Source organism: Manacus vitellinus, unplaced genomic scaffold, assembly GCF_001715985.3.
Source record: "Manacus vitellinus isolate BGI_N305 unplaced genomic scaffold, ASM171598v3 scaffold_0_pilon, whole genome shotgun sequence".
Taxonomy (NCBI): Eukaryota; Metazoa; Chordata; class Aves; order Passeriformes; family Pipridae; genus Manacus; species Manacus vitellinus.
In genome coordinates this window covers 5,192,168-5,207,626 of record NW_021938789.1, presented here as the reverse complement: position 1 = coordinate 5,207,626, position 15,459 = coordinate 5,192,168, and the positions used below count along the sequence as shown (strand labels likewise).

Genomic DNA, 15,459 nt, shown 5'->3' with positions numbered 1-15,459 from the left:
GCCTCCAAAGCCATTTTGAGCTTTTCAGGATCAAAAGTAAGGTTTTAATTTGACACAACATATGAATTCACAAGAACCCATTGCTCCTGGGTGATAACCTGCCTCAGTTGGCACATACTGGTACAATATCTTTACCAAGAAGGCATCTTATGAATTAGAAATGTGGTTGCAGAGTCCTTTCTCATTGTTTCTGGATCTACCCAGAAATCACACAGATAGACAGAGCACTGGGAAGGACCCTGGCCCTCTGAGTGAGGGACAGCAGGAAAAGTTAAAGCAAGTTATTCTCCCAAGATAAAGCAGGACCTTTCTCAGGTCCTACACAAAGCCACACATGATTTTCAAAAGCTCATTTTAAATCAGGTTTGAATGACCAAAATATAATTATTTACATAAAAATAAATAAATTTTAAAAAAAATTTAAATTTTGCTACAGTTTTAAAAATACAGAAAACAATGCTTTTTTTTTCTCCTCCAAAGGTTGTACTACTACTGGAAAACACTGCAGCTGCCGCAAGAGCTGCACAGATCATTTCTGGTTAGCTGTTGGACAGGCAATTTGTAGTGCACAAGCAGAGAGCTGAAGCAGCACTGAGGACTTGGAAGTTGAGTGTTCAGTAGCCTGCCACATACTTGAAAGAGTTTTTATTAATAGAGAGCTTTGCAGCATGAAGGAGCTAAATAAAGTGTTGTCAGACTGTCTCCAAATGCTTTGCAGAAAACATATTGTCCAGCCACAGCCACTTGCCCTCAGCACATACAACTATGTGAACAAGCAACTGCACAAAATATCTTTTTTTTTTTTTTTTTAACGTAGCAGGAATGCATCTGGCATATGGAAAAATCTGTTCTGTCTGCCTGTGTGTGGATGCTTTATATACCATTAAAAAAAACCAAAATCAATTCTTATGGAAGAACATCTGATAAATGTCAGTGAATTCAGAATTACTAAACCCAAGTTTAGAACAACACAGGAAATAAGGGTGCAGTTACTATGATCTAATTACAGCGGAATTCCCTTGGAAGAGAATATGACTTATGAATTTCTTTTCATTCCAATCAGTGTTTTTGAAGCTCTAGTTGGACTAGTGGGACATTTGGATGGTGCTTAACTTTAAAACTTAGAACAAGATACCGACGTTAGAAGCAGCCTAACAAATACATGGTTGTGATTAGTTTCTATTAAAATAACAATAGAGAATGAATTTTCTAAGCTAAGATACAAACTCACAGTCAAAACCAAACGCACACAAACCTCAAATCCCCAAAAGGTATATTCAAACATTGCTAAATAGGAAATTACAGATTAATTTTCCATTTAGTACATTAGCCCACAGCAGAACTTATACCTCTTAAGCTGCATTTTATTCTCCCTTTACTGCACAAAAACTATCTGCCATCAGGAAATTCCTATGTGTTTTATTCAATTGTATTTGGAAAAATACAATTTATTCTTAGAAAAATAAGTACCATATAAGGTTAGATCAGAGCACAGCATGGAGAATGTCTGATGAGTTTTATGCATTCAGACTTTTACATGTATTTAAAAGGCTGGATTTCAAGGTCTTAAAACAAGCTACTGCCACTGCAGCGATAGTTTCCCACACTGCTTCACTGACCTCCACATTTGAGACTAGCAAAGTCCAACATAAATACTAGTAATCTGGTTAGGATCTACAACTGCAGCCTTTGCCATGGGATTTTCCACATTTGCAGACACTAAACAGAAAGGAGTGGAAGATGACAAAATCCCACTTCTCAGAAATATGTATTCCCAGGACAAACCATAACAGATGATACACTGCTAAACCAGGATTAACAAATTTGAATGGCCTTCACGAAACTGAATGATTTTTCTCCATCCAGAGAAATTCAAATAGGTATCTCCTCAGAAATCCTCCTTTTTAAAAAGGTGACACCATGGTAAAAATAATGTGGGTGCCAGCTCCTTTCACCTGAGGGAACTTGAACCTTCCACTCACTTCCAGTGTGCCCTAACCACCAGATCTTTCTGGAAAATGAACTGGAGGTGAAGACAGAATGGGATTTGCCACCTGTCCTTTCAATGCCAGATTATTGCGCCATGAGCAGTGAAAACCATCCCAGCAGCAGCAGCAGCAGCACTGGTGTAACCCCGAGCTGCTGGATGCCCAAGGAATTGCTTCAAGGTCTGAACATTAAATCTGTATTGCTGTAGTCCCAAATTAGTTGGGATTTAAGGGGTCTGGATTTGCCTGAAAGTTGCTGTCTGTGTCTCAGTCTTTAACAGCAACTGAGCAGGCAATGTGAGCGCTTTGTGGGTGGAAAAGCTCCTGGTCAGAAATCCCCCCTTACCTTTAGCCACTGTTCTGCCTGCTCTTTGCTCTGCACTGCCAGAACCAGGGCATCCGCTCCTTGGTGTGAGATTTTCAGTTCATGCTTCTTCTTTTTGCTGTCTTTGGGAATATAGGTGATACTGCAGTCATTCAGGAGCAGCTCCATCTGGGGCTGCTGGTCCTTGGAACTTTTGTAACACTAAATAAATATAAGGAAAGTTCAAAAGTTAGCTATTCCCTTTCTGAACCTTGCAGGAAAGCTTTTATTATATAGAAATGCTATTTTTTAATTTCTAATATTTTTTACACACTCCATTACCACATACCAGAGAGTTCACCCAAAGTCAACTTTGCATTTCTTCTTCTCATCCACTCTGTAAAGCAAAATTACTTCCAGACTGACAATAATTGCAGGACAGGTACAACATATGGAGAGCATTAAGCACCTCTCCCTTACCCTTATGACTCAACCTTGACCCTGATCAGGTAGGAAGAGGGTGATTTAGGATATCTGTTCACATGTAGCAGCAGAATAAACTTGTACAGTTAAAAACTTTAAAGACCAGGTGTTTACCCTGCCCTCCAGCAACAGACCAGCATATGAAGGCAAATCTACATCAGTGCCTACAAGCTGCAGTTGCAAAGCCACTGGCATATGCCTTACTCAGCTGTTCATTTTCTTGAGATAAGTAAAAAAAATAGTCATAGTGCAGAAAGTAGGCAAAGTCAGACTTTTTCAGCCAATACAGTTTAATAGTCCCTGCACAAAACTGCATAAGTTTCCATATTAGTTTACTTTGTAAGCTCCTGGTTAAAAGTATATAACTTACGGGATGTTTTTTCCCTCATTAGTAAATGCTGTCCATGAACAGCCATTTCTTACTGGATCACTGATGACTGATGACCTGCTCTATGTTTGAACTGGTGAAGGTGAAGGGTTCCTCTTTACATCACTTGTCCTACAGACCCAATCTCTATTCCCACCTTCCAACACACATCAGTACAGCTGAGGTTCCCAAAGCTGTTGTAGTGCCAGACTGCAGAACAATGTTTAACTCTGGATATGAATCCAGTTATATATTTATGTAAATTGGGGTTTCATTCATACAAATAAGCACTAAGGCTAAAAAAAAATCTGCTAATAAAGAGGTATCTGATCATCAAGAAGACTAATTAGTATACACATAATAGCTGAGTATAAATGTGAACAGAGAAAAGCACACAAATTTTTGCATATCTGAGGCAGTATTCACTTCATGATGTCTGGAAGACAGTAGCTGTTAAAAGAATGTTATAAACACTACAACTTGGGTTGACCAAATACAGACACTCTAACTAGCCTCTGCAGATCACTGACAATTCTCCTTCCCTCTCCAAAGCTCATTACATCAAAGTTTCTCCACTTTGGTCACAGATTTTAAGTTTGTAACATCTAAAAAATATTAAGTCTTCGAGCTATGAAATCCTGAAGATATACATTAGTCACTTTAAGAATCAATAAACAGCATATAATTCCTTTTATATTAATCTTAATATTTTATTTATAATTATACATTGCTAAAACTGAAGTATGTATATATTAAAGGACTTTAAGTGAAAAACGATTCCCTACTAGAAGTTATTTCTAATGTCTAATGCTAATTAAAATATTTTTGTTTCATGATGACAGCTGCATTTATGACACAACCAATTACTAATCCCTAAGAACATGTATTTGTTTTACTTGCATATCTCATAAGTTAAATGTCCAAGTCCTCCTTCAAACAATAAACCAAATTGTGTAACTTGGTTGTTAGACTCCTATTGTGATTTTTATTTTCTTAATCCCCATTACAGAATTACTGAAAGACGATCCCCATAAGGAAAAAATAAGCTTTTCAGACCACACATGTGGCTACAGGAAATGAAAATATAAAAAATAACATTTTTATATAGAACAAAAAATGTAACTGTAGAAGAAATATTGTGTGACTTCAGGGAAAATATCTGTTTCTTTGACTCCTTCTTTTCTTCAAGCTATTATCAGATGGTGAAATCTGATATGATACTGATATATGGTGATAAAAATGGGGACTAGGGATAATGGTACTATAAGAATATAATAAAAGCTGAATCAGAATGAACATTTTTTCAATATTTAAATAGAGCAGGATATAAAAATTAAATCCTCATAACCACAGATAACTAGCAAATTTGTTCCAACTATATTTTCAGGTATCTCTTACCTCTATTTCATATCCTGTTATTTTCTATACTGCCATAAGTACAAATGTACTTGGAAAGTGAACACACCTAAGCTGTGTAGAACCTAAGAGGTTCTACAGAAGATGTTCTATCACCTGTTAATCAGCTTTTAATGTTTGGGATACTGCAGTAATTGTTAGTTATGTAATTAGTTACAACAGTTGAAAGCACCAAATCAGAAGGCAGGGAGTGCCTAAGACCCCAACTTACTCATTAGTATAAGCATTAGTTCACCCATAATGACAGACAGTAAGTGTTTCCCTCGATTAGGTTCTTATTTCAGAAAACAAGAAGACATCTATGAGCAGATAATTTATGGAATCTTTTACTGGTGCCTCCAATCAGAAAGAAATGTAACAGATTTGCTTAAGGAATAAATACATCCACTTGTTTCTTTCCTTTCTATAATGCAGCTGTGCATCATGTGAATACTGCATCTGTAATTACTGCAGAACAGATGGCAAAGGTTTAGTTTAAAGTGTATACATTACCACAGCATATGCTGCCAAGTGAATTCTCAGTCTAACAAGGGACTTTTCTCTCCAGCAGTCTGATTCAACAGTTCACACACAAAGCTCCCTATGAAATTTTTTGTCCGCAGGGAATGGAAGATTGGATTTACAGTTTCAGCAAATTTTTTTTCCAAATAAATATTTTAGAAGATAATATGCCAGACTTTCTTTCCAATATCAGGGAACTGCCTGGGTTTAAGTGAAATAAAAATCGAAGTTCTAAGTGGCTAAATAATACACTTATAATTTCAGTGTTTCTCTGCTTCTTGGATAAATCATGACTGAACTCTTTGGTAAGGTTACTGTAGACTTGGCCACTGTTTGCAGAATCTATTCCAAAAATCAGATTCCTGTAAAAATAAATACATCAACTAAAAGGTACAAAGAAAATATAGCTAGCTAAAAATAAAAATTACCAGTAGCTTGTTTTCTTTGATAACACACAGTAGTTTGGTCCATTGCCCAAAACGTTTCTTTCTAAGAAGGAAGGCACAGATTTTGGCATCCTTCACCAGATCCATAGAGGCTTCCTCAGAAGGCCACTGATGTCTCATTTTCTTCCCCTTTCCATCCTCCTCCTCTTCATCGTAGGATTCATAAGAGCTGCTCATAGCATCTGAGTCATAATCTTTAAGAGAAGTGTAAAAGCGTTAGCTTAAAACAATTAGCCATGAAGTAACTGAAATAACTGAAAACCTCAAGAAGGTTCATGTTAAGTTAAGGTTTTTGAAAGTCAGCCATGAACAAATTACTGTTTCACTGCTTAGTAGTATCCATATATTAAATTAATTGAATAAGAGATGCTGTTCCATTATGAAACTTTATAGAAGACCCATACAAACACCTCGTGAATTTTAATTGAAAGAATAAGCTGGGAATACATAGCTAAAATTTCAGATAGTGTTTTATTATCTTCAAAATATTATTTGACAGATACCTTCATTTTTTGTAATTCTTTCACAGAAAAACATTTTCATCTTGCCTTAGGACAGTACATCAGGAAACAAACACTCCATATGGTAAAGGTCATAAAAGTACATTATGGGGCAATATCTACCTATCATAACATTTCATACAATTCTCAAATACAGCACCTGCACTGATACAATTAACATTCAGTAGGTAATGCTTTCTTGAACTACAGATGCTGCTGGAGTTAAAGGCACTGTGCAAAAAATGTTTTGTTCTGCACTTAGCCTAAGCAGCTAAATCCTGCTCCAAGTTTGGTGATGCAATAGCAAGCTTCCATTTTAATCAAACAATCTCCCTTCAGGCCTTTCATTTTCAACAATGCAGACAGATCTAGCAGTATGCTCAACTACCAAGCCATTTTGCCATCATCACTGAACTCTCTTCCACCATCCATACTTATTTGTTTATGTGGTTATATGTATTTAATATACCTTAGATACAGCAGATAGATACCTTCAGATACAGCAAGCCTGTTATCCACTAGCACACGTTCCCATGGAAGAAAATTGACTGGAACATTTTTAAGACTGAAATTTCATTTAAACATTTCAAGTAGACTTTGATATATTTTTTAGCTAGAAGGTGGAAGAAATTCTCCCCTTTGCTTTAGGTAGGTAATTAGGACCCAACTGGAATGTAGGAAGGAAAGACTGGGAAGAGGACAAGAGAGTGGATTGCTGGAAAGTTCATTCTGCATCAGTTCCTCCCTACATGCACAGTCAGAATGGGATGTATTCAGACCTCTCATCTCTAAATTAAGACTAGATATTCTGATACAATTTATGTTTTTAAAAAAGTGTGCGAAACAGTACATGTTGATTCAAAAATGAAATGAAAATAAAACTTGAAGCTCTGGAAGCTTTTTTTTTTTTTTTTTAAATTTAATTGCTGTCTTCTGGTCAATTCTGCTACGGAGTGTTTGGTTTGGGGCAGCTCCATATGGGCAAGTTGTAAAAGCCTCAGATGATTATCAATGGGAAAACACTACAATTTTTCACTAGCTTTACAAAAATCAAAAGGAGGATAGAAAAATTTAGGGCAGATGTTTAAACTGACAAATTTGGAAATGTTATTCCAGAGTATTTATTTTTGCAGATTTGTTTAAAAGACTGTATAAGATCTGGTAGAACTTGCTGCTTCACCCATCTCTTTCTCTTTCTTCCCCATGAAGCAGGAAAAAAGCCCAAACAAAAACCCACCAAAACCAAAAGCAAACCAAAACATTTTCCCTGCTCGAACTTCTTTCAGAGCAGTTTTCCACAAACTTTCACACTGAAACTTCAGGAAACACTTGAGAGATCACTGACTGCTTGCAAACACACAGTAGTATGCCAGCCTGTTGGAAGCAGAGACAGAATGATTCATGTGGAGCTACCAAATACAAAGATGTAAGGTCTAGTTATTAAATCAGCATCTTCAAGAAGGTCTTCTTCCAGTGGCATGGGCTGTGGGACAAGCTGCCATGACCTACAGTTGCCATCTCTCTGGGAACTTTTTCAATGCCTGTTTTTCCCTTTTGAAAAAAAGTAATACTTAGGTGCCCATAACCTTCTCGTCCTTTCTTCATTTTCAGTTGTGTTCTTTGTTGGAGCTATGTCACTGTCACAATGTTCACCTTGATCTTTGGTCCCTTTCTACAAAACTCTTTTACCTCATTTGTTATTTTGTTCTAGTTTTGGCAAAAATATTATTCTGACAGATTTTTTTTTTTTTAGGTAAGAAGTAGAAGTAAGAAGTTACTACTCATATGTTGAGATATGGAAATACCACTCTGGTGGCATATTTTCTGTATTCATAAAGAGATTTTTTTCCTCCAAAATTAAGAAACTACCTTTTCAATGTAAGAGTGTCTAGGGGTTTATTTTCATCAGATGAAATTGAAACATGACTGTACAGGGGGGATAATCTTCAAGTATAGTCTTCCCAAGAGAGTGGAGCTGGGTCATTTCTCTACACTCTGAATACACATTGAAAAAGAGAAGTTTGCATGACAGTATCAAAGACTTTTCTATCAGAGCACTGCATTTTTAAGTGCATCAATCAAAACTATGAAAAATGGAATCTGTATTAACACACTGTTTTTCCTCCCTCTTTAGAACATGATTTAACTTATTCATATTGCAGAAAAGAATGTTTCACCTCAGATAAAACTACAGGTCTTCCCTTTGCCATATATCAAAAAGTTGGTTTTCTTCTGGCCATAAACCCCATGCAACAATTTTGCCTTCTTTCCAGAAAATTTACTGGGTTAAATCATTGCTTTTCCCTCACAACATTGAACCCTATGATTTATTTTCCTACAGTAAGTTTTACTAGTTTCAAAAAAAGTGTATGTAGGAAGTGCTGATTGGGATTTGACAGTAGAAACTGAAATTCCGCGTGTTAAATACCCTACAGGTATTTCCTATGTGGCTCAAAAGCATTCCAAGTGCAGATTTCCTGTTAGCCATAAGCTGTATGCTCAGCAGAGGGACTCTGCTGGCACAGCAGTTGCAGGTTCATCCAAATCTCTGTTTGTAGGAGGATGAAAGCCAACAGGGGCTTCTGAGACTCCCATCCTCACACAGTCTAACAGGATCTCTGGGGACCTGTTGCCATATCCTGCCCATTAACCACTCCTCATGTTTCTCTTCTCGTTGATTTGTGGGACTCTTGGCCAGAGGAAGAGCTTGTTGTGTGACTCACACCAGGAAGGATGCCCACCTTGGAGTACTTGTATCATCCCTGCTGAAACTTGGCTGCTCTTTACCACATTCTGTTTCTACTGCTTGTTTCTCCGAAGTGCTCCATCATATTCAAAACAAGTCCTCCAGGCTCTGAGACACAAACTAGCATGTGCAGGAAAAGTGAAAAAAGTCTCTCCAAAACAAAGTGGATTTATTAAATCTACTAACGTCTCAGAGAGTCAGAATGCACTGACATACAACAGGTTCCAATCTACTGTTATTTGCATCTTTAGCACCTTCTCATTACTCTAACTTCTTTTGACATTGGCTTTTCATCTTTAAGTTCAAAATTTTCTGCTGTTAAGGGGTGAAAAATCACTGTAGATTTTCACATTATTTGTAGTAGCATATTTCTAAGACTAGTCTGTAATTATTTAGGCATTGTATAGATCAGTAGATTTTAATACAGAGAAAGAGAGTTATCAGACAAGTCATACACATGCAAGTGTTTGTTCACAAACCGATTACAGGGACTTGGGGAAGTTATGGATATTTCATTTTCATGACATATTCTGCACCTTTCTTCAGTTCTTTTTTGCCTTTACAGGTAGACACAAGGTATGTTTGTCTCCTTGCTATTAATGACATTACAACAATATTCTATAAGAATATTTACTTAAGATAATGATGTCTGTCCCAGCAGCTGTTTAACAGTTTATTCTTGCACTTTTTATACATCTAGCATTTTTTTTTGTCTTCTTCATCTCAAATAGTCTGAACAGCTATTGTTACATCTTTTAAGACAGTGCTTTAGTGACTTATTTTAATTACCATACAACTGGATTTAGTGGAAGTTTCGCATGAGTGATGTGTTGCTAATGGCACATTGAATTTAAAAGTAAATTCATTACCAATGAAGAGAGGAAATACTTTTAACACAAATTAACAGAGATGACAAAGAAGTTCAGAACATAAGAAAATAACAGCGAAATCTCAGCAAGTGAGATGCTGACTCACACTAACACATCTTTAAGTGTCTTGATATACAGACTTGAATTATGGAATTATTGATGAACTATTCAGGCTGCTATCCTGATTATTTTTATGCATTTGGATGGCTAAGTATAACAAGAAATTAGTTTCATATTTTGCCTTGTTTTTCCCTAGGCAATCCTTTAGCAGTGCCATTAACATCTGCACTATTCATATTTTTCTGCCTGAGCATAGATCTTGTTTAATGACAAAACACAAATCAGAAGCTGACTGGATTACCCCATAGCATTTCAAGGGAGAAAATGAAGAGAGGAGCGATTCTGGTGCTCTTCAAGGTCTGTATGTTCTTTCATTTGCTTTCCAGGACATGAAACTCTTTCTTACCTTGAATTTCTTAGGTTAATTAAGAGCTGCTAGATAACTTCAGTTTATGTAGTGTACAGATGAATAACATTTTAGTCTTAAGGTGACTCCTATGCATGTTTTGTTCTGGTTCATTCATTTGTTCTGGTTCAAATAATTAAAATGGTTATAAAATGGGGGAAGATAATCCTTTAATCTTTGGGCCACAGAAAATAATGATTAGTAATAAATCAGCCCTACACAAGTAATAAATTACCCCAGCCAATAGAAAAGCAGCAAAAAGAATAATCTTTGCCATTTTTATGGTACATAACGCTGTGCAATGCTCATTTCAGTGTTTCATCACTGTGGTCTCAGCACAGCTCCACTTAAGTGCATAGGCCTTTGGGTAAGTATTTGGACATAAAAAAGAGCATTTGGGTGTGGCAAAAGGATGTTCTGGTGGTCAGCTGGAGGCAGCCCTCTGCCTAGTGCATTGAGTATTCACAAACATACTCTCGTGTGCATCACACTTGGCTTGTGGGAGCAAGCCAGAATGACCAATTTATCCCTTTCCACAACGTGTCATCAGAAATGCTGCAAATCACATCTTTTCAGTAATTCCTTTTTTCTTTTTATTTGTCTATTTTAGCAAGCAATTCAGTGCAAAAGAGGCACAGCAGTAGATGTACAGATCAGCATCAGTTTCTGTGATCTCTGCATTCACAGTATGATCAGTTTAGAGGGGTTTACTCTGGACAATACTTAACTCTGGACTCCTGGTCCAATGCCCCCACCATGTTCCTGGTTCAAAGCAGTTCAAAAGACTAGTGGTTAATTTGGACCCTCTGTCTCCAAAGGTTGCTGAAACCTGTTTTCTGTGCACCTAACTTGAGCTCCACATTTAGTTTCCTCTAAGCAGAGCCTGGTTCGTGCACATCGAAACAGTTCTGCAAACCAAACCAATGCATGGCCAGTGAGGACAACCAGCACTGGCCCCAAATCAAAGCAATGCTCATGACACATCACCACAGCACTAACAGAAATGTAGTTGTCAAACACTAAAAAAAGTCAAAGGACACTGGATTGCTCAGAAACTGATCTGAAAATATCTTACTCACTGGAAGTGATGTACTCAGGAGCCTTCCCCGGACTAAGTGGCACTGCCTCTTCGTAATAGCCTTCAGGAAGGGAAGATGTTGGCAGTGGTGGAGGCCCATTATCTGGTGGCTAAATGAACAAAAAAAAAGTGATTACAGACCAATAAGGTGTTAAATTAAACATGGTCAGAACATCTGCTCATGATCTGTGCCAATGCAACCAGCCTTATAAACCCTGCTCTTGTGACTATTTCATATGTTAACTATCTCTAACAGCAAGGCTCTGGAGGACTGAATCAGGTATCCTTTGAATACTGTGTGTTCTGTGGGGTAGCATCTTTTAGAAGAGAAACAAACTGAATCTCAAGTTCTTCATATGTTGTTATAATTAAACAATAATAACTTGAGGTTGAGATTTGAAGCAATAGAGTGACTTAATTACAATTCAAAACCTACTGATACATTTTTAAATGTACCGTAATTGTCAAGACTTTTACCTCTACTCGTGATAAGGAAGCAGAACTTTCCTGCATGTCCTCCAACTGAGGAGAGGTTTATATATCCTTTGGAGATATAAACATTGTAGGATCCTACTTGTCATTGCTAAGGATGGTAAAATCAAGATAGCAGCTACATCAAAAGACTTCTCTCTACATGAGCACTAAGTGGTAAAAAATGCTGAAAAGATATAGTTCTCTATTTAAGAACTGGAAATCTAAAGGGTCTATGTAAGAAAGAGTCTTCTGTGCATAGATCATTTTACAGTGTTAAGGCTTATTTATTAATATTTTACACCTAAAATAATTCATATTACAGCAGCAAACAGCAGTTTGGTTGGACAATTTAGGAAAGTTGAATAGCCTGAGATGGCAGAGACCAAGGACAGAAAATTTAAACCATATTTTCATGATAGGTTTTTTTTCAATAACACATCGATTCTTAATATACACAGTAACTTTTATAATGTTATTTCTACATAGTGAAAACTGAGCTACAAACAAAGGAAAGTTTGAAACATCAAGAAGCTATTGCATGATAAAATAAATATGTCAAATATCAGGTCAAATTCTAAAATGCTTCTTTTCTAAATATAAACCTGTTTTAAATTTAAAACTGACCAACTGCTGGTTTGTTGATATAGTAGCAAAGTAAATTTAGTACTCTGTGACTTCTTCCATATGACTTTACTGTTCTATTTTCTTAACAAGTACCAAAACAACTGTATTTTAGAGAACTCATTCATATTCTCCACAGGTTTTTAGTTTCATATTTACATATTAGATAAAATACTGAAGCCTTTTTCCAGAACCAGTGGTTTATTGCACGATTACAAAAATTTAACTTGCAAGCAGAGTCTCATTTCTGCTGTAACACTTTTTCAATCCCCTTTTCTCCTTTTTCATGTGATGACAGAGATGCAATGGTGTTTGTCTGCATTGGACTGATCCAGTCTAAATTAAGGGAACAAACAGAGATACTGAAGTAAGAAACCATTCAGGGTGGGCTTTGCTTATGGTCAGATACAGACACTTCTGGACTGCAACTCAGATGAACTGACCAGCCTAGCAGAGCCTTTTTCCACCTCATACAGATGAGGCCACAGTGACTCCTCGTTTGCTACAGACCTCAAGTTACCTGGGAGTAACCTGAGCTTTAATAACATGTGGCATTAGCTGCACTGAAATTACTTCTCTGGGCACTTTCAGGGCTGGATTCATCTTTGCATATTTCAAAGCCAGACATCTCCAAATCTCATTACACACCTATGCCAGACACCTCATTCTTTAACAACATCAGCAAGATGAGTTCCACCCTCAGTGTGCTCTGCAGTTAAATTCATATCGAGTAGGTTATTCCACCTTGCAGGTGCTTGTGTATTCCCAATGTGCATGAAGTCAAGGAGCTAGTGACTAAACCTGCCCTTCAGCTCATCCAGCGTGGGCTTCCCTTTGTGCATCAAGCACAAATTTGTGCATCAAGCAAAACTTTTTCAGGAGCAATCAATTGATTCATGACTGAACACAGAAATTCTTGGTCAGATTGAAATTTACACTAATGCTACTTCCCTAGCAAATGATATAGCCCACTTATGTCACAGTCAATTACAGATTGCAGATGGCAATTACTGTTATCTACGATGTGAACCAAATGAGTTTTCTTCACAGACCAGCTTTGTTAGAGAAATTATCTGTCAAAGAAGAAAAATAATGAAAAAATGTGACTTTTACTGTAGTGCCCCTTTAATTTTGCTGAAAAAAAAATCAAATTGCCAATCTCCAAATCATCACAAAATAAATGAGTCTTTCAAGGTTAGCTGCTGCTGAGAAACAGGCGTAAGGGACATTACAAATTATTACATGTTCATTAATGTTGGAAAATTTACAGCAATTATGAATTACTCTACACACATCACCTCTGCGTGGCCTGAACTGCTAGACACAAGTGGGAGAACTGCCTCCAAAGAGTTCAGCTTTTCTCCAGTGAGCTGGGGTCACAATTTGTTCCTAGGGCAGTGTAGATTCATACACCCCTTTTATTAGACAGAAAAATTAGTATCTTGGTCTAGCCTAAAACCATTTTTACCATCAGGTGTATATACAATATATGAAATTCCTATCATTATTAAATCTCATTCACCCAGGAAATACCTGTCCCAAGTCATTCCAATTTTGACTTGACATAGCACTGAGGTTTCAAAGCTGTATTTTATCCAGGAACAAATAAGAGGTTCCAATAAAGATTGGGGGGAAAAAATCCTTGTTTTTAGACAAAATGTTATTCAGAAAGAAAGAAAAAAAGGAAATGAAACACAAATGGTGCTTGTCTGATTTCGACCCTGCTGGAGCACCAGTTACTTCATACAGCTGGGGCGGGCTGGGCTGTGCAGCCAATGTCAACACAGATGGAATCCATTCCTGAATTAACCAGGCCCTCCTCTCTGAAATGCATTTTGCAGTGCTTGCCATAACAAAGTTGAAAACAATTATAAAAAAGATTCATTTTTGGGGGGGGAAAAAAAGGGGAGAAACAGAAACATCCAACATTAAATACTTTCTGATGAAAGCAAGGCTGCTTTAATACTGAAAAAAATGAAACTGATTAAATACAAAATAAAAATATCTCATTCATAACTGTACCATAAACAACTACATCTTTTGGGAGCTATGGGATATATAAGAGTTTGAGCACCAAAATATGTAAAAAGTATACGAGTGCATTCTGGCATTAGTTACTGATATTTATAGTGCTTTAATTTTTTTGCTATTGCTAGTTGCACTGTTTAATTCTTTCAACTTGGCAATTTTTAGTGGAAAATTTTGATGAAGTTATGAACTGAAATAAGTCTTTATTCAGTAACTTTTCAATAGTTTACCTGAAAAAATAAAAAGGCCATAAACCCCACAAAACTATTTACATATTCTATAAAAGGATTAAATCTCAGAAAACACTAGAACACGTGTAGCTTGAGTGGTATCAGGAGGAAAGACCTGGCAACCTGCAAAGAAGGCATTAGCATAAATTTCTACTTTTTTTTTTCTTTTTTACCGCAGGCAACAGGGAAGAAAACTGGAGAATGTTGCCTGTCAAGGCAAATAACCTTGGTCAATCACAGGAATAAGAACTGAGTTAGAAAATAAATCATAATTACTTTTATCTCTTGGAGGAAAAGGGACAAAGACAAGTGATACGTTGTTTCCCAGAATAATAACAGTAATACCGAAAAATACTGATGAAGATGTTTGTCAGGTCCTGGGTTTGAGACCAAATAAGAGATACTTTAACTGAAACTAAGTGGATGAGGTGATCATTACACTACAGAGTTGAGATGTCTGATTAAAGACTGGATGGTGCACAGGATGGCCAATTTCAGTTTACAGGATGGATTGTTGAGAGAAGGAAACAAAATATCTCCAAATAATAAGCAATATTTAACCGGATGGTAAAACTCATTATCCTACTGGACTCTGAAAAGGACTTATATGGACATATTCATTTAATGGCATATTATGATCTTCCCCTCCACTTGCCCACCTGTATTCCACAGACCACAAATAAACTCTTTCATTCTTTATCCTAAGAGATATTTCCTTCTCTATCCTACTCTATTTCCTTCTTCTGTCCAAGGGTACCAAACAAGATAGACAGTACCTTTTTTTTTAGGGATAGTCTAGCTGATATCTGTTGACAATATGGAAAGCAGTCTGACAGATAGAGAAAAATAAATGCCAGTATACAGAGGCCTGAGGATATAAAATCACTTTGTACTCCAATGAAGACTTACATTCTGTAGTAAATAGAAACACCTCACTTTATG

General features: G+C 36.7%; 1 protein-coding gene across 4 annotated transcripts in view; it reads right to left on the bottom strand.

Moving 5' to 3' along the window:
• AFAP1 (actin filament associated protein 1) overlaps positions 1 to 15,459 on the bottom strand; it is a 65,751-nt gene that overhangs the window by 36,021 nt on the left and 14,271 nt on the right. For all 4 annotated transcript variants that reach the window (XM_029961950.1, XM_029961953.1, XM_029961947.1 and 1 more), the window contains exons 3-5: positions 11,166 to 11,274; positions 5,488 to 5,699; positions 2,335 to 2,514 (exon numbers count right to left, since the gene is read on the bottom strand). In XM_029961950.1, coding sequence (XP_029817810.1) covers positions 2,335 to 2,514; positions 5,488 to 5,699; positions 11,166 to 11,274 — 501 coding nt within the window. The remainder of the gene's footprint in view (positions 1 to 2,334; positions 2,515 to 5,487; positions 5,700 to 11,165; positions 11,275 to 15,459) is intronic.